Source organism: Brachyhypopomus gauderio, chromosome 21 (genome assembly GCF_052324685.1).
Source record: "Brachyhypopomus gauderio isolate BG-103 chromosome 21, BGAUD_0.2, whole genome shotgun sequence".
Classification (NCBI taxonomy): Eukaryota; Metazoa; Chordata; class Actinopteri; order Gymnotiformes; family Hypopomidae; genus Brachyhypopomus; species Brachyhypopomus gauderio.
Window position 1 is genome coordinate 2,578,305 of NC_135231.1, and position 19,879 is coordinate 2,598,183.

Consider the following 19,879-nt stretch of genomic DNA (forward strand, 5'->3'; position numbering starts at 1 on the left):
TGTGCGTAGTGGACAAGATGAAATTAAAGAAGAACGCGAAAACCAGACGGATACGTAAGAAAACTTTGTTTGCTCATTCTACGTATCCCGGATGAACCGCATTTCAACCTGAACCTGAATTTCGACCCGAACCTGAATTACGACCCGAACCTGAATTTCGACCCGAACCTGAATTTCGACCCGAACCTGAATTACGACCCGAACCTGAATTACGACCCGAACCTGAATTTTGACCCGAACCTGAATTGCGACCCGAACCTGAATTGCGACCCGAACCTAAATTTCAACCTGAACCTGAATTTTAACTAGAATTTTTGCATACCTGCAAGGAATTTACAGACTGTTTTTTCAAGTAATAATGATTTCAGGTTCAGGTTCTGGTGACACTATAATAGCTCCATAGTGGACCACCGGGCAAGCCTCTTAGCGCAGTTTGTGAGGTGGTATCGTAATGTTATTGCAAACAGGGGTGGCGCTATTTCTCCATTAACGTTTGAATATTGACATCTTTTTAGCGTGGTGGTGAGGTTGAAAATTACATTTCAAACGTGTTATCACGAAATGCAAAGCATATTAAGCGAATAGCATTTTAATTATAATTTTGATACAACTTTTGCATGATCACATGAACTTGATAATTCAAATCGGGAAATACATTTTCATTTCAATAAAGACACAAATAAAGCATCAAAATGTATGTGTAAATGAAATATGAATAGATGTCTATCACATTGCAAATGTAAATGGAATTATTGCATTTATTGAATTTTGAGCTCAAAGTTGCTTGTAAGAGTGGAACATGTAAATGCAAATGCGTATTAAATTTTCATTTGAATATTGACACAGATTAACTTCCATAGAAGAGTGGGCTTCTGATGGAGATCTGGCAGAGGACTCACTCCCAAATGACATACAATAACTGACAAGGCAGACGTCAAATCTTAAAATTAAAGTACTAAAATCGCAGCATGAATATTACACTCTTGCACGAAAAAAATTAAAGGAACAAAAAAAATTAAACCCATGCTTATGTGACACCCTCAATTTGTTGTCACATTTGTGGTACGTGTTTTATTGGGATATTTTATTTTATTGAGAAATTGTTATGGACTTCAGCTAGCAAAATTTGGGTCCTCTGGCTGCTGTTATGACAGACAGGGGCGGAGCTGAGGCCTGGGGCGAGCTGGTAGCTGCAGCGATTGGCTCAGCCTCTCAGAGCTGAGAGGCATCTGCAGCTATCGAGTACAGTTCCTGTGTCCCATCCATTTTTATCCTGTTTCAGGTTACGCAGTAATCTGTCTACACCGACCCTACTTCTGGGCGTGTAACACTTATATTAATGCCTAATTATTGTGCATATGTATACATAAAATTGAAATGTGTACCTAAAATGAAGGTTCGCACGCGTCTCTGTCTTCTCAATGCCATCTCAGCCCCCTAGTGGCAACTCCTAACAACTTAAAGAGTCCTCTGGAGCAGTCTTAACTTTTCGGGAGAGTAAGATTGATTCTTATACTTGAGGCACTTACACTTATACAGGCACTTACACTTAACTCTGTGAGTAGGAGCAAATCTAAGAATTTTTCAGCACTTAAGTCCAAAATTTCACTCTGAGAAGTTTGATAAATACGGGCCCAGGACATTTCCTCACTTAAAAAAAAAAACACGGGACGCCCGGGACAGGACGTGAAATACGGACATGTCCCGGGAAACACAGACGTTTGGTCACCCTACTTAAGAAACAACTGTTTCATTGCAAAGAATTGTCAAAGTTAAGTTTAGATTATACTTCACAAGTGTGTATAGTGTATATATTTTTTCTAGTTATAGTGTGTATATATTTATCAACATTAATTTCTGGTGATGACTAAAATACAGCACACTTGTGTTCATTATCAATATCAACATAGTGTCATTTAAGTTTCTCATGGTGCAACTTTTACTTCAATCTTGTATGCCAATATCAATGAATCAGTAGCCCCTTTAAGGGCAGTAATATACTGCCACTTAGTGGTGCAGTTCTGGAAATGTAGATAGATTTAAGACATTTAAGTCTGCATATAGATTTCCATTAAAAAAAGCACACAGTTGAATTAAATATTGCATACTGAATATAGATTTTAATGAAACTCCTTAAAACCTTGACATAAATGTGAAATTTGAAAAAAAAGAATCCCTAAAACCAATTGTCAGAGGGCACATTAGGTGTTCTGTATGCTCGTTAACCAATATAATACCATAAGCACTTTGTCCAGTTTTAAACAACAATCATGCAAAAAAATCATAGCTACCGACTGAGAGCAAAACATTCGATTCTCCTGACTGTTGTCATTTCTCAAACTTTGCTCATGATAAATTTGACATATGTTCAGTAAATGTTCAAATTTACTTTTCCCTAAAAATTTTCCCCTAAAAAGTTATGTATTTTGGAACAGTTTTTGACATACTATTACACAGTAAAAGCAGAGATGAACTCACATCCACAAAGTAGTAAAACTCACAAAGTAGTAAAGAAAGATACATCTTCAAGAAAGCTACTTAACTACCACACCTGCTATAGTTTCCCCTCTGTTGGTGTCGTTGGCCTTATAATCATAACACAGATACAGTACATGTCACGCACTGGCACCACAGCATGTATTGGATTATGCATCCCTGCAGCTTTATGCTTGTAATTCGTTATTGCATTGCACTGCTGGTGACAGAAGAGGCGTTATGTTGCAGTTTGTCTGGGATTGTCAGGGTCAAAAGTCATAATCTCCATATGAATAAGGCCTGTGAAAGATAAAGAGGCTGTTATGGGGAGTCACTTTTATGGTACAGACAGTTATTTTAGGACAAATAAAACTCTTCTGTATCAGCAACAGGTGCCATTCCAAATGGGACAATGCAGAAGAATGTGTGTGTGTGTGTGTGTGTGTCCTCTTACTTTTCCACTCGCTGACAGCAAGCTCCAGGCTCTCAAATGAATCATCATACGGTGGTGACTCGGGCTCATTTTCTGGGTCATGGAACTCAGAGAGGTAGGGGTGAGACAGGCCATCTTTAGCTGTGAGCCTGAGCTCCGGATCAAGCATTAGAGTCTTCTCCAGCAGGTCCACGGCTTAACATACAAACATTTGATATGAGAAGGATCCACACCTACACCTTTGAGACCAAACTGTAAGGATAACACAATCCTGCCACTAGAGGAGTGTCATTTTTTAGTTTAGTAACAGCGAATGGTGTGGTGGAGTAGCATTTCCGACCTGTGTCCTGCAGAACCTATTTACTGCATATTTCAGCTCCCACTCACCTGCTTCAACTCATCAATCATCCAGCCTTCATAAAGGTTGGAATGAAGAAACAGAGTCATTTACAGAAGTCTATCTACCCGATCTGCGCTACAGTGGTGAGTAAATCATTCAAGAATGAAATCTAAAACAGAGCCTCACCATAAGAGTCCATGGTGGGGAAGACTTTTTTGAAGTCTTTCTTTTTCTGGGCTTGAAGAGACTGTACATATGATTTCGCCTAGAAGCACAAAGTTTCACTGAGTTTTACAACATAAAATCAGCAGTATGAACTACCACACTCATCTGATCACAGTCAAGTCCCGATTTCATATTTTACGGGTACATTCTGCTTCAGATTCAGCCTTATAATCATAAAACACCCAACACAGCAGCCCAAAAACAGAAAATAATGGACAAAGTCCATGTAGCATGATGCCAAGGAGAGTGGTGCACGCTCCATTAGGTCTTATATTCCTTAATATCACTTCATTGGCAATTAGCTCGCTTACAACATGGGTTCTTGCTCATTTATGTTTGCTTTGTGATATCAAAATAACTCTTAACATGTTATTTAGCTAAAGTTTTAACCCCACCTCCACATATCTGTATGCTAACATTAGTATGAACATGGTAGACCATGAAGATGGCATATTAGTAAGTGAATGGAACATAATGGATTCCTACATCTTTGCTCTGCATTTTCTGCACCAGTGAGGAGTGTGGTGTCCCAGTCAGATGCAAGATCATGTTCAACTGGTCCATACCTATGGGAAGTGTTTAAGGAACCTGTAGAGAACTTACAACGATGCAACATATGGAACAAACATCATGCTGCCATGCCAGGAGATCCTCAACAGAGATGTGGGATGTTAAGAAAGGATACTGTCATTGCCTGGGAAAAGCACCTGCTGAGTGATCATCTCAGCCAGGATGCAGCCAGCAGACCATATGTCAACTGCAAACAGGGCAGTTCAGAGAACAGTTCAGAGAACAGTTCGGTGCAAGGGCAGCACTGATCATCAACTTTACCTACATGGAAAACCATGTGCTTAACAAGCTCCTAATGACTAATGATTTATGCTTTCATTGTTTGAAATCAGTGAAGTCACTCAAGATGGAGACCAATCGCAACGCTGACTATGTGAAGAATTGGAAACTTAACTTTTGATGAAGGTGTCAAAACATTCATACTGACAGAAAAAATATACCTAAAAACTTTATCACTTAAAAACACACTTTAAATTATAACCTAAAGTTTTTTAAAGGTGAAGTGAAATTAAGGCTTCAAAGGCCAAAGGTCACCTGTTTGAGTATAATGCATCCAGTTGAAGATGACCTCAGGGGCTCGATACCATCGTGTCACAACGTAGCCGGTCATCTCCATTTCAGCATGCCTCGCCAAACCAAAGTCCAAGATCTGTGTGTGTGTGTGCGTGTGTGTTGTGTATATGTGCACATGAGAATGACACAGGGAAAGTGCAAGATAGCAAAAGAGAGAAAGAAGGAAATCAATAGTGTTTCCACCCTATTACATCATAGTCCGCTTCAACACAGTCTCACATCTAGAGCAGAAACCCAGGGAGAGGCAGAAGTCAGTAGTCAGGAGTGAAAACCATTAAAGACACACTTATTGCACAGCAGCTTCCTATAGTGCTTGGGTGTTACCTTTAATTCACAGTTCTCATCAACCGCAAGGTTGCCTGGCTTCAGATCCTGCCAAGAAAAAGCACTGTGAGCAATTCTAAAAGTTACGTAAAATTAGAGCAATTTAAGTCTATTTATTCTTTATGCGTTGGTCCGTTTATTGACATGTCATAATAAATTGTATGTTCTGATACACTGATATTAATAATGTTTTTTTGCAGTCCCCATTCTATACCATGGTTTGTTACATTAGTTTGATAAAAAAAAAAACCTTTATCAACTGGGAAATTGATTAGTTTGAGTAAATTATTGCCTAGATTAATGCACGACGTGAAGTGATAGCAAAGACTGATAAATGTATGTCATGCAAAGGATATTACGCACCCGATGAATGATCCCAGCAGAATGTATATACTGGAGAGAAAAGTTTCAGTTAATGATTTCATGTAATTGCATTTCCTTTGAAGTGAAGGAATTAAAATCAAGTAAAAAGCATCAAAACAGTGTGTTAGTGTTAAAAACGAGGGAGACAGCTCATGAGAGCCTAAATATCACCTTCCACATTGACAACATGTGGTGAAGTCAAAAGCAGACAGGAGGATTATGGGTGCAGACCTTGAGTCCCCGCAGGAGCTGGTAAAACAGGTAGATGATAACTCTTTCTGTAAGTCTCCTCTTCTTCATTATGTGTCCGAGGTCCTGAGCTACTAAGGGCATCACCAAGTAGCTGTAAAGTGCACATGTACAAACACACACACATAAACACATACTGTGTGTGTGGTTGCAAAAGAAAGACAATTTTCAAATGAAAAACTAGATCACAATCACAAACACATAATCCTGCAGTGTATACCTAAATTTATTTTCATGTTAAAGATTTTAATAGGTTTTTTGTTATTTAATATACAGTAAGTAGAACAGCCCCCCTCCCCTCACACACACACACACACACACACACACACACACATTTTGTCAACTATTTAACTTGTCATGACAAGCAGAGAATTTCTGCAACGGAGGGCATTCTGCTCATCTTTCTACTTACAAAGTCTGGAATTTCTCCAGAGAGGAGTCGGGGGTGAAAACATTCAGAAGGCAAATCACCTTTGGGAACAAAGACACACTGAGTTTGATTTAAAACCTAATTCGATATACAACATTCCTTAGCTTGTATAAAAACTGGAACAGAGTCAGTAGTTAAGAATTGACAGGTTTATTATGGTCCAGTGATGGAACAACACAGATAACTAATAAACCTATGCTTTGACACTAACAACCAGGCTACATCTTATATCTTATAATCCAAAACTATATATAAATACTACAGAAGTAGGCAGGGAAGGACAGGCCGTACCACAACAATGCATGCGTGACATAATGTAGTTCTTCAATTGGTTGCTCTTGTTTCTAATTCCAACATGAAGACAGAGAGACATGAGCCGAATGGGTTATTTGGCCAACACAAGAACAGGTTCAGAGAGGAGGCAGGATTATGTTCACAGCTTTTACACAGCGTGTTTCCACCAGTTCTGGTTTGCAAGGCCTCTTCTGAATTCACTGTATTTGTTGGCAGGTAAAATGGGCCAGTAGAAAGCTATGCGAGGGGATCGTTGCATTTATATAGACCTTATATAGTCTAAATGCACAGAGTAGTTGCTTTGGTTTCATGTATAACAACACTTGGAGAAATTAATTACATGTCTGATATAGGCCTACATCTCAGAGCTTACGTGTAATTACAAAGCTAGTACGCAGTTATTCGTTATTTCGATAACGATCGATTTTGTCAGTGGTCAGTTTTGTCTTGGCTTTAGTGTGCGACTCACGTTTTCATGCTGGATATGGCGCAGTAGTCGGAGTTCTCTGTATGCGCGTTTTGCGTGGATCAGTGACTGGAATGGCCTGTACAGCTTCTTAATGGCCACCTTCTCCTTGGTCTTCTGGTCAATGGCGGAGCTGCACAAGTTAGAGTTAGACTGTTTCAGTGAGGGAGAGAGCGTTGTCACCTGAGGCAGAGGTAATCCATCGCTATTACATTTAACATTTTGGTTGAGTACATCACTGACTGCAAGTGAACAGGTATAAAAAGCCAACATAGTCCAAACAAAGGCTGGGCCGACAACTCCCAGTGTCCAGTGGTATAGAACCTGAAAACATCAAGATCGTGCTAGCAGCCTTTGTTGCTTTTATGTCTTATCTTCAAACGTGCTGAAACCTGCACTGTCCTGAGGTATGCCACACGACCTATTCGCTTATTTATATTCGCTGAACCCAACCTGGGAATTACACTTTCATGACTACATTTAAACATTTGAGAAAATCCCTGTTTACCTGTATGAACACGCCAGGGGAATCATGAGCAGTAAACATAGCCGAAGGCCATGGTATTTGACATTTTCATGTTGTGCAAACAATATTTCCAAAATGTTCTATGTGTAGGTTGTTTGTATGAGGCGAATGAAAATAATACGTACACTCAACAAATAGGTTGCTTAGTTTAAAAAACAGTCTTTATACTTCTTTTTTAAGTTTATAGACCTCTTACCACACTGTACCATACGCGCCAGAGCCGATGGGATTTAACGTCGTGTATCGATCCGGAATGTCCCATGTAGTTTTCTGGATCTCCAGTCTGTGAAAGGCAGCTTTGAGGGGAGAGGCCATGGCGCTGTGCACGGTACTACAGTTCTCCACTGTCAACACGCACGAGGTTGAACTCAGGTGTAGGAGAGTGGAGGGAGGACACGCCCACCCTGGTGCACCTTTACACCTGTCACGTGCTTACGTGCGTTTTCCTCTGCTCTGCTCTCGCGCATGGAATTAATTTCCGCATACATAATTGTATTTGACCGGTTCGGGTCCATTATTGTAATTAACCGAATCACGTCGATTCGCTGCAGTGATTGAGGGCTTTGGTTTGATTTGTTTGTTGATTTGTTTTTATCTGTTCTTTGCTTTTCCAGTTTACTAACGTTCCTGTCTAGTATCTAAATCGATGGACGCAATCGATAGTCAGTTACTAAATCCAGTACTGCCGTTAGCCAGTAAACGAAACAGAAGACGCGTTGTGAAATGCATGGGTTTTTATGCATTTGACTTTAAAACCTCGCTGTGTTCTCTTGGGCCTATAGGTGCTGTGTGTTCACATTCAGATGTCATTCCAAATTCCGCTAGAGTTTGAGGATTCTCATTCCGTTGGCTTCAGTGTGTAAAAACTGGAGAATTTATTCAAGAGTAGCAGCAATGTTAAACAGCTACAGGTCAAAATAAAGTGTGGTAAGTCGGCCTCAGTATGTCATATGAGTACAAACTGTAGTCTATATTCCACCAGCCAGGTGTCCCATTCACCATGGGGTCACATTGCATTAGGGCCTAGCAACCTATGTTCGGATAAGATGATTAGATTAAACTTTGTTGTCATTGCCATACAGGTACTGGACAACGAAATGCAGTTTAGTATCTAACCAGTAGTGCAAATAGTGAATAAATAGAAGTTTAGGGTATAAATACAATAGATATCTATACAATAGATATGTACACGGAGTGTGCAGTACAGTTGGACTGTTGGACTGTAGCTGTAGCAGCAGTATTGCTTTTTAGCAGTATAAGGTGCAAATATGGTATGATATATATATATATATATATATATATATATATATATATATATATATATATATATATATGTGTGTGTGTGTATGGAAAATTAGGTTAGGGACATATGGTAGGTAATCTGTGTTGCAGAGTTCAGAAGGGAGACAGCCGTCAGAAAGAAGCTGCTCCTGAACCTGCTGGTTGGGGAACGGAGAGCCCTGTATCTTCTCCCAGAGGGTAGAAGGGCAAACAGTCTGTGGCTGTGGTGACTGAGCTGTCCAGGGTAATTTTGTGAGCCTTGTGCAGGCATCTCGCGATGTATGGTCTCAATGGTGGGGAGTGAGGAGGCAGTGATGCGCTGGGCCATTTTCACGACTCTCTGGAGTGACTTCCGGTCCGCCGCAGTGCAGCTGCCATAGTGAGATGCATTTGGTGAGGATGCTCTCAATACTGCAGCGGTACAAGTTCACCAGGATCTGACGGGACGGCTGAGCCTTCCTCAGCCTCCTCAGAAAGAAGAGTCACTGGTGTGCCTTTTTAATAAGGGTTGAGGTGTTGAGTGTTCAAGAGACTGTTCTAGTCTAGAGACTGTTGCAGTTGGTATGCCTAAGAAGAGTGAGGCGTCGGTCTCTGCAGGTTGGAGTAGTGGGTGTTTTGAAAGGTTTCTGGGTGTATCGAAAGAACAGTGGATGTGACCAAAATGTGGGCGTGTTAATAGTATCCTGACAGTAAATGGAACCACGCGCATAACTTCTGTTGTGATTCCCATGTTAAGCAATCAATGAGCGGCCAAACGCAGGTTCTTAAAATGACATTTAATGTGTGTCCACGCAGTGTCCTGTGCTCGTCTTTGTTTGAGTCAGTCCCGATTACATGTGTGAGTGTTCTACGTGCGCTGTCTGTGCTATTTGTAAGACAAATAAAAGTGACGTGTGTACAAGAACAGTGGACTCGTGCCTCGTCCGTCTCCCTGCGCCCATCGTCACAGAAAGACGAGCCGAATACAAGTCATGCCAGGTTACACGACCCGCACCAAAAAGGGGAAGAGGCCCAGCAGGCACCACCATGCCTCGTCCCCTGCCCCCCACCGCAAGAACCCTGTGAGCCTCGAGGAGATGCAGCAAGATCCCGTGGTTGCACTTTTGCTGTGTCAGGCACAAGCTACCACGGTGGAGACACTGGAGGAACATCTGCGCCAAGCTGTGCGGCGGGTGTGGAGAGAGAGAGAGAGAGACACCTCCCTTCCTCCAGAGACTCCTCGCCTCTGGAAGTCGGCTCCATTGAGCTTTATGACAGCGGAGAGGACGCCAAGACTCCAGAGAGTGAGTTTGAGGAGGAGGAGGGGTCAGAAGAAGAAGAAGAAGGCTCCCCTCCATCCGTATAGTCACAGAGTATTACGGCGAGAGTGAGGAAGAAGACGTCAGCCCTCCTCCATCTCTGTGCTCGGCTCCCACCGAGAATTACGGGGATGAGGTGACGTCCCCCTCCGTCCGAGTACTCAGACCTCACGGAGTGTGAGGACGAGGAAGGCAGCCAGCCTCCGTCTGAGTACTCGGACGGTGAGTCGTGCACGGAAGAGGAGGACGTGAGCCCGCCTCCCTCGGAGCAGTCCAGTGAGACCGTGAGAGGAGAGAGCTATGGACTACTCCTGGTGCGAGACCCCGGTGGAGCCTATGAGATGGAGCTCAGGCGGAGAGGAGGAGATGGAGATAGAAGACAACGCTCCCACCAGCAGGCCAGGAGGGCGATCACCGGGAGGAGGGGAAGTTCCCCGGTGGGTTCCTCGGGGAAGGAAAGCGATTGTCGGCAGGCCTACCCTGCGGTGCCCCCCCGAGGGCTTCCAGAGCGACTGGTAGCGTACCCCCCGAGAGGGCTGCAAGAGCGTCCGCCAGCCGCGCTGCACCCAGCGGAGGGTTTCATATAATTTAATGAATTGGCAAAATGCTGAAAATTAAACTGCAAATGTAGCTATTTCTCCTATTTTAATTTCAGCAGGATTTTGGCACATATACGGAAAAAAAAGTACCAAATGCAGTCTTGCATTCTCATCATTTTATTGATTTAATGATTTTTTTTCCTGGATTTCCCTCCAATACTGGGGGGCAGGAATCCAGCACAGCTGAACACCCCTTATTCAACTCACTGCTTGACCCCCAGGTTTAGAAGGTTTGTGGGAGTGAGTGGAGCGCAGAGGAAATTATATGGAGTTCTGTTCCAGGAAAAACTCAAGTCTAGAAACATGAGCGCAGTGGCTGAGCAGGTCCAGGTTCTGTCTCTACCTCTGAGTCAGGTCGTTCAGGACCAACTGTCTCGCCTGCATCAAAGTCCTCGCCAGTCAAGATGGTCAGAGCTTAGTGATGGTGAAAGCCATCCTTGACCACAACCACCCCCTGGTTAATGAAAGGATCTCATTCACAGATGTGCAGCTTTCCATTTGAAATATATGCAGTTATTACATATGGTCATTTAATCGGGTGGGGTTTAAGGTGTAAGCAGTGTGAGTGTTGCAAGTGATTTAGTTATATGAACAAATTTCAATCTGCAGTAAGCCAGAGCTCCCTGGCTGGGAGTACAATAGAGCAGTTTCTCAACTGGTGGGTCGCGACCCTAACTCATACCAGCATAGCAGTGTCTGAAACAGATCCAGGATCAGGTTGTTGGCATAGTTACGATGCACAGGTCAGGGTGAGAAATGGCACTGGATACAGTCAGTAGGCGACAGGAGTTACTTCGCAAGGACTGAGAGTGATTAGGATGGGAAAGCAAGGAAAAGGTGGTGCTGGTTAGAATTGTGGTGAGAGTGATCACGTGTACCGATGTAGGTCACACAATGAGGACTTGTATGGGGAAAGCCCACTGTACAATATGATATCAGGTACATAACAGGTACATGAAGGATATTTCAAAATTCTCAAAAGTTATCTCAAATATCTCAAAGTTTGAGGATATCTCAAAGTTATTCACAAAGAAAAAAAGCCAAAATTATTTAATTATTTATAACATGTTTTATAGCTTTTCTTTGCCCTGTTGGTTTTGAGAATAGTGACAATGTGTGTGTGCTTCAGGTGCGTCAAAGTCAGAGATGCTTCACAGAACAGAAAATGATGAAGAGTTTTTCAAAGATCAGGAATAAACAAGGTGGTTCCAGGCCGGACCGCACCACAGCCCACAACTCCAGGCAATCCCGCACCACACCTCACAACTCCAGGCTGGACCGCACCACACCCCACAGCTCCAGGCCAGACCGCACCACAGCACACAGTTCCAGGCCGGACTGCACCACAGCCCACAGCTCCAGGCCAGACCGCACCACAACACACAGTTCCAGGCCGGACTGCACCACAGCCCACAGCTCCAGGCCAGACCGCACCACAGCACACAGTTCCAGGCCGGACTGCACCACACCCCACAGCTCCAGGCCAGACCGCACCACAGCACACAGTTCCAGGCCGGACTGCACCACAGCCCACAGCTCCAGGCCAGGCCGCACCACAGCTCCAGGCCGGACCACACTCTGGCTAAACTTAAACATGATTCAGGTAGTTGAAATAACTACTTAAATAAGAGCTTCTTTCATTGGTAGTGTTCCTTATTAGAAGTAACAACATTTCTGGAGGAATTGACTTACAGTCTTCACAGATGTAGGCATGGTTATCACATTTTTACCTTTTTCCACATTATCCACTATACAAAGTGTCACAGTAATGTCTTCATTGCCATTTTTCTTTCTTTCAGACTGTATAGTGGAAGTCCTCGTTGATCAGGACCACATTCTGAAGGGCATCTTCTATCAGGAAACTACAATGCAAAATAATTTTGACCTGTTTCCTGAGGTTCTAGTGGTGACCACAGCCTGTAGGTATGTGTATGTGCAGCTAGCCGTGGACGGTTATGGGCACTGTGAGCTTGTGTCCTTGTTCGTGGTCAGCGACAGTTCCAAGACCATTTCAGCGATGGTGGACCTATTCAAACGGCATAATGGCGCATGGGAGAGGTCCCAGGTGGTGGTGCTGGCTGAGGACCACGTGGAGAGGCTGGTGTATGCCTCACACTATCCCAAGGCCCAGATCTTCATGACCCCATCCCGTGTCTACAGGACCATGAAGCAGGACATACATCAGATGGAAATCCTTACTAGCGAGGGACATCAAGCCGTGTGTGGCGCTGGTACCAGCACCTGTGAGACCCTACTCCAGTCAGCTCGTTGCCGGGCAGGTGAGCCTCTCTGAGCGAGTGGTTTTTCCACAGATGCTCACCGCAGGAGACACGGCCGTGCTGGTCTCCGCCTCGGACGTCATAAATGTCACGGCCACGTCCTGCACCGGTCCGTTTGCCACACTCAACAGGTTACCATGCAGACATGTGGTTGCATTCAGGGCCAAGTGTGGCCTGGATTTATTCTCAGAGGAGGGGGTGGCACCAAATGTCTGAAACGCTACTGCAGTAACGATCTGCAGTCTGAGCGACCACAGCAGGAAAAGCACCATGGATATGGGGGTCAATCTGATGGATTATGGGGTTCAATCTGATGGATTATGGGGTTCAATCTGATGGATTATGGGTTCAATCTGATGGATTATGGGGGTCAATCTGATGGATTATGGGGTTCAATCTGATGGATTATGTCACGGTGAGGGGGCCGGGTCGCCACCAGAGGGCGCGCAACCCGGCCAGCAGCCGATCCCAGCACACACCCCCGCGCACGCAGCCACTCCCACAGTCGCAATCACCATCATACTGAGCACCTGTTTCTTGTTTACTTTGCACTTCTTAAGCCCGCAGGTCGTTTGGTCCAGTGCTGCACATTGCCGCTACACGAGCGTCTCTGGTTGACTGCACGTCCCTACCGTGTGTGTACGAGCGTCACCTTGCATCCACTGTGTATGCGCTACGAGCTTTACCTTGCATCTGCAGTGTATGCGCTACGAGCTTTACCGTGCATTACGTACTACGAGTGTTACTGGTTGCCATGGATAATAAACCACCTTCTGTCCAACCCACGTCTCCGGCTGCCTCTATCCCGACGCCCCCGGCGTCACAGATTATGGTTTACCTGTGAATAATCTGTATGATGTATGTATGATGATGTATATATTTCCTAATTTCATGGTCATATGGTTTTCTTACAAAATTTTCAGCACTAGCTAGTTCCAATGTTTGTTCTGACTGATTATTATTAATTATAATATTATTAAGTATTAATTTGAAATCCCACCTCAATTGATTTTTTTTTTTTTTTTTTTTTGGTAGATTTTCTAGATTAGAAAGAAATCTACTAAAGTAGATCTATTTAATCTACTTTAGCCTCTTCTGGCTAAAGTAGATTAAACCACTCTGTCCTACTGGAGCGGGAGCTGTTGGTGCAGGGTCAACACTCACTCCCAGTGTAAACGTACATCACGTCTTACTCTTCTTTTTACTGATATCAGCATCTAATCCATGTGCCTGTACATGGCTCAAGATTATTACAGAAACTCTGTTCCACAGTAAGACAAGCACCAAGTCTCTTTGGGATCTCTGATCATTTAAGCTCCTCCTTTTGAAGAATACAATGGTACAATCTGCTCTGATGTCTAAGTCTGGGTTTATTGGTGGATTGCTAACAGTATCCTGCAGGTCTGTCTCAGGTAGATAAGGTGGTGTTGGAGGTGGATGATTTCAGGCTCTGTGAGACGTCCTAGGGCGGGTCTCGGGGGGCGGTGTACTGTAACACGTTGGGCAGGCTCGGCACCACGCAACAGCTCAGCCCACTCCGGGAGACACCCATGTTGTGGACCTCATACCTGCGGGAGGCACAGGGGAACACATGGGTTCATGGCTCCACTCACTCCACTATCAAATATGGCACATTTCATTTCATTTCATGTCAGACAGGTGGGAGTGCACCATTCTTCCGTTTTACATTTACATTTACATTTACGGCATTTAGCAGACGCTCTTATCCAGAGCGACTTACAAAGTGCTTTGCTTCTGATCACAGAATACATCCTATGAAATAGTACAGATAGGCCAGAATTCAAGACACCATTGAGTCAGACTACTACTAAACTACAGGAGTCAATATCATTACCTAGTGTTTTGCGAGTTAGGCATTTGCCAAGAAGCACAAATAACCATAGACAGACATACAATTTAAGAACACTGCAAGTGGTATCAGCTGAGTTAGTGAGTTTTCTCATCGTAGCGCTCCACGTTAAAGGTGGTGGTGACGCCGTTGAATCCGAATCCGCCGACCACAAACAGGAGGTCGTCGACCACCTGCACAAAGTGGGTTGTTTTATAATGGAAAATTTGCAGAAAAATTGAAACATTTGGAATATGTTTAGCCTAAATTACCTAAAAACATGATCTGAATATCTTTTTAGCATGATGCCTGTATCTTAAATACCTATTAAAGGGCGACACCATTTACAGTGAGGAAAATAAGTATTTGAACACCCTGTGACTGCAAGTTTTCCCACTTAAAATTCATGGAGGGATCTGAAATTTTCATCTTAGGTGCGTGTCCACTGTGAGACATAATCTTTAAAAAAATCTGGAAATCACAATGTATAATTTTTTTAATAATTTTTTTGTGTGTTACTGCTGCAAATAAGTGTTTGAACACCGGCCAATCAGCAAACATTCTGGCCCTCAATGACCTGTTAGTCCACCTCTAAAAGGTCCACCTCCAAATTAGTTATTCTAAATTAGAAGCACCTGTTTGAGGTCGTTAGCTGTATAAAGACACCTGTCCACCCACACAATCAGTAAGATTCTAATAACATGGTTAAGACCAACGAGCTGTCCAAAGACACCAGAGACTAAATTGTAGACCTCCACAATGCTGGAAAGAGCTACGGGACAATTACCAAGCAGCTTGGTGAAAAAAGACCAACTAAGCTAAACCTGACTGTCAGTCTCCATCTGACTGGTGCTCCATGATCTCACCTGGTGTAGCAATGATCCTAAGAAAGGTGAGGAACCAGCCCAGAACTAGAGCTGGCACCACAGTTATTGTGGGTAATACACTAAGACGTCATAGTTTAAAGTCCATGTATGGCACAGAAGGTTCCCCTGCTTAAATCAGCACACGTCCAGGCCCGTCTTAAGTTTGTCCATGACCGTTTAGATGATCCAGAGGAGTCATGGGAGAACGTTCTGTGGTCAGATGAGACCTAAATAGAACTTTTTGGTCCAAAATTCCACTTGCCATGGAGGACAAAGAATGATGAGTACCATCACAAAAACACCATCACTACTGTAAATCATGGGGGTGGAAACATCATGCTTTGGGGGTGTTTTTCTGCACATGGGACAGGACGACTGCACTGTATTAAGGGGAGGATGACCGGGGCTGTGTACTGTGAGATTTTGGGGAACAACCTCCTTCCCTCAGTTAAAGCACTGAAGATGGGTCATGGATGGGTCTTTCAACATGACAATGACCCAAAGCACACAGTCAGGATAACCAAGGAGTGGCTCCGTAAGAAGCATATCAAGGTTCTGGAGTGGTCTAGCCAGTCTTCAGACCTAAACCCTATATAAAATGTTTGGAGGAAACTCAAACTCCATGTTTCTCAGTGACAGCCCAGAACTTGGCTGATCTGGAGAAGATCTGTGTGGAGGAATGGGCCAAAATCCCTGCTGCAGTGTGTGCACACCTGGTGAAAAACTACAGGAAACATTTGACCTCTGTAATTGCAAACAAAGGCTACTGTACCAAATATTAACATTGATTTTCACAGGTGTTCAAATACATATTTGTAGCAGTAACACACAAATAAATTATTTTAAAATCATACATTGTGATTTACAGATTTTTTTAGATCATATCTCTCACAGAGGACATGGACCAAAGATAAAAATTTCAGACCCTTCCATGATTTCTGAGTGGGAGAACTTGTAAAGTCGGAGGGTGTTCAAATACTTATTTTCCTCACTGTATGTAATACTGTTCCAGTCATCAGCCACTATGAGTGTGTGTGTGTATGAGTGTGTGTGGATATGTGTGTGTGTATGAGTGTGTGTGGATATGTGTGTGTAAGAGTGTGTCTGGATGTGTGTGTGTGTATGAGTGTGTGTGGATATATGTGTGTATGAGTGTGTGTGGATGTGTGTGTGTGTGTGTATGAGTGTGTGTGGATATGTGTGTGTATGAGTGTGTGTGGATGTGTGTGTGTGTGTGTGTGTGTGTGTATGAGTGTGTGTGGATATGTGTGTGTATGAGTGTGTGTGGATATGTGTGTGTGGATATGTGTGTGTATGAGTGTGTGTGGATATGTGTGTGTGAGTGTGTGTGTGTATGTGTGTGGATATATGTGTGTATGAGTGTGTGTGGATATGTGTGTGTATGTGTGTGTGTGGATGTGTGTGTGTGTGTATGAGTGTGTGTGGATATATGTGTGTGTGAGTGAGTGTGGATATGTGTGTGTATGAGTGTGTGTGTATGAGTGTGTGTGGATATGTGTGTGTATGAGTGTGTGTGTATGAGTGTGTGTGTATGTGTGTGTGTTGTCACCTCAATGCCGAAGTTGCTGCGTGGGTTGATCATTGTGGGCAGGTCTCTCCAGGTGTTGGTCATGGGGTTATAGGCCTCCACGCTCCGCTAGCGATTGACCCCATCAAACCCAATCATACACACACACAATGCTGACTATGTCAACCTTCACTGTCATACAATGTGGGCTACACAATATGATATGTTATACTGTTCCAGTCATCAGCCACTATGAGTGTGTGTGGATATGTGTGTGTGTATAAGTGTGTGTGTATGAGTGTGTGTGGATATGTGTGTGTATGAGTGTGTGTGGATGTGTGTGTGTGTGTGTGTGTATGAGTGTGTGTGGATATGTGTGTTTATGAGTGTGTGTGGATGTGTGTGTGTGTATGAGTGTGTGTGGATATATGTGTGTATGAGTGTGTGTGGATATGTGTGTGTATGAGTGTGTGAGGATATGTGTGTGTGGATATGTGTGTGTATGAGTGTGTGTGGATATGTGTGTGTATGAGTGTGTGTATGTGTGTGGATATGTGTGTGTATGAGTGTGTGTGTGTGTGAGTGTGTGTGGATATGTGTGTGTGTGTAAGTGTGTGTGTATGAGTGTGTGTGGATATGTGTGTGTATGAGTGTGTGTGGATATGTGTGTGTATGAGTGTGTGTGGATGTGTGTGTGTGTGTGTGTGTGTGTATGAGTGTGTGTGGATATGTGTGTGTATGAGTGTGTGTGGATATGTGTGTGTGGATATGTGTGTGTATGAGTGTGTGTGGATATGTGTGTATGAGTGTGTGTGTGTATGTGTGTGGATATATGTGTGTATGAGTGTGTGTGGATATGTGTGTGTATGTGTGTGTGTGGATGTGTGTGTGTGTGTATGAGTGTGTGTGGATATATGTGTGTGTGAGTGAGTGTGGATATGTGTGTGTATGAGTGTGTGTGTATGAGTGTGTGTGGATATGTGTGTGTATGAGTGTGTGTGTATGAGTGTGTGTGTATGTGTGTGTGTTGTCACCTCAATGCCGAAGTTGCTGCGTGGGTTGATCATTGTGGGCAGGTCTCTCCAGGTGTTGGTCATGGGGTTATAGGCCTCCACGCTCCGCTAGCGATTGACCCCATCAAACCCAATCATACACACACACAATGCTGACTATGTCAACCTTCACTGTCATACAATGTGGGCTACACAATATGATATGTTATACTGTTCCAGTCATCAGCCACTATGAGTGTGTGTGGATATGTGTGTGTGTATAAGTGTGTGTGTATGAGTGTGTGTGGATATGTGTGTGTATGAGTGTGTGTGGATGTGTGTGTGTGTGTGTGTGTATGAGTGTGTGTGGATATGTGTGTTTATGAGTGTGTGTGGATGTGTGTGTGTGTATGAGTGTGTGTGGATATATGTGTGTATGAGTGTGTGTGGATATGTGTGTGTATGAGTGTGTGAGGATATGTGTGTGTGGATATGTGTGTGTATGAGTGTGTGTGGATATGTGTGTGTATGAGTGTGTGTATGTGTGTGAATATGTGTGTGTATGAGTGTGTGTGTGTGTGAGTGTGTGTGGATATGTGTGTGTGTGTAAGTGTGTGTGGATATGTGTGTGTATGAGTGTGTGTGGATATGTGTGTGTATGTGTGTGTGTGGATGTGTGTGTGTGTGTATGAGTGTGTGTGGATATATGTGTGTGTGAGTGAGTGTGGATATGTGTGTGTATGAGTGTGTGTGGATATGTGTGTGTATGAGTGTGTGTGGATATGTGTGTGTATGAGTGTGTGTGTATGAGTGTGTGTGTATGTGTGTGTGTTGTCACCTCAATGCCGAAGTTGCTGCGTGGGTTGATCATTGTGGGCAGGTCTCTCCAGGTGTTGGTCATGGGGTTATAGGCCTCCAAGCTCCGCAAGCGATTGACCCATCAAACCCAATCATACACACACACAATGCTGACTATGTCAACCTTCACTGTCATACAATGTGGGCTACACAATATGATATGTAATACTGTTCCAGTCATCAGCCACTATGAGTGTGTGTGGATATGTGTGTCTATACGTGTGTGTGTATGAGTGTGTGTGGATATGTGTGTGTATGAGTGTGTGTGGATATGTGTGTGTATGAGTGTGTGTGGATATGTGTGTGTATGAGTGTGTGTATGAGTGTGTGTGGATATGTGTGTGTATGAGTGTGTGTGGATGTGTGTGTGTGTGTATGAGTGTGAGTGGATATATGTGTGTATGAGTGTGTGTGGATATGTGTGTGTATGAGTGTGTGTGGATATGTGTGTGTATGAGTGTGTGTGGATATGTGTGTGTATGAGTGTGTGTGTATGAGTGTGTGTGGATATGTGTGTGTATGAGTGTGTGTGTATGAGTGTGTGTGGATATGTGTGTGTATGAGTGTGTGTTGTCACCTCAATGCCGAAGGTGCTGCGTGGGTTGATCATTGTGGGCAGGTCTCTCCAGGTGTTGGTCATGGGGTTATAGGCCTCCAGGCTCCGCAAGCGATTGACCCATCAAACCCAATCATACACACACACAATGCTGACTATGTCAACCTTCACTGTCATACAATGTGGGCTACACAATATGATATGTAATACTGTTCCAGTCATCAGCCACTATGAGTGTGTGTGGATATGTGTGTCTATACGTGTGTGTGTATGAGTGTGTGTGGATATGTGTGTGTATGAGTGTGTGTGGATATGTGTGTGTATGAGTGTGTGTGGATATGTGTGTGTATGAGTGTGTGTGGATGTGTGTGTGTGTGTGTATGAGTGTGTGTGGATATGTGTGTGTATGAGTGTGTGTGGATGTGTGTGTGTGTGTATGAGTGTGAGTGGATATATGTGTGTATGAGTGTGTGTGGATATGTGTGTGTATGAGTGTGCGTGGATA

The 19,879-nt window shown here is 43.6% G+C and overlaps 2 protein-coding genes across 2 annotated transcripts in view; both read right to left on the reverse strand.

Moving 5' to 3' along the window:
* Positions 1-2,098: 2,098 nt before the first annotated feature.
* Positions 2,099-7,663, reverse strand: LOC143485042 (mitogen-activated protein kinase 14A). Its single transcript, XM_076984188.1, has 12 exons — positions 7,465-7,663; positions 6,746-6,875; positions 5,965-6,023; positions 5,535-5,646; positions 5,304-5,333; positions 4,941-4,988; positions 4,578-4,692; positions 4,159-4,230; positions 3,960-4,039; positions 3,435-3,513; positions 2,930-3,103; positions 2,099-2,775 (listed from the first exon to the last, which is right to left on the reverse strand). Exons 1-12 carry the CDS (start codon positions 7,581-7,583, stop codon positions 2,714-2,716), a joined length of 1,080 nt encoding a protein of 359 aa, XP_076840303.1. The 5' UTR covers positions 7,584-7,663; the 3' UTR covers positions 2,099-2,713.
* A 6,278-nt stretch (positions 7,664-13,941) lies between these two features.
* Positions 13,942-19,879, reverse strand: part of LOC143485206 (uncharacterized) — a 7,789-nt gene continuing 1,851 nt past the window's right edge. The window contains exons 1-5 of the mRNA XM_076984545.1: positions 18,799-19,879; positions 18,003-18,089; positions 17,011-17,097; positions 14,640-14,768; positions 13,942-14,293 (exon numbers count right to left, since the gene is read on the reverse strand). The exon at positions 18,799-19,879 is cut by the window's right edge and continues 1,851 nt beyond it. Coding sequence (XP_076840660.1) covers positions 14,673-14,768; positions 17,011-17,097; positions 18,003-18,089; positions 18,799-18,861 — 333 coding nt within the window. The 5' untranslated portion in view covers positions 18,862-19,879 and the 3' untranslated portion in view covers positions 13,942-14,293; positions 14,640-14,672. The remainder of the gene's footprint in view (positions 14,294-14,639; positions 14,769-17,010; positions 17,098-18,002; positions 18,090-18,798) is intronic.

Coding starts and splice junctions, on each gene's coding strand:
- LOC143485042 (XM_076984188.1), bottom strand. CDS start 7,583: ATGGCCTCTCCCCTCAAAGCTGCCTTTCACAGACTGGAGATCCAGAAA. Junction 5,334..5,534: donor AGCTCCTGCGGGGACTCAAG/GTCTGCACCCAT, acceptor TTTTCTCTCCAG/TATATACATTCTGCTGGGAT. Junction 3,514..3,959: donor AGAAAATGCAGAGCAAAGAT/GTAGGAATCCAT, acceptor TTGTGCTTCTAG/GCGAAATCATATGTACAGTC.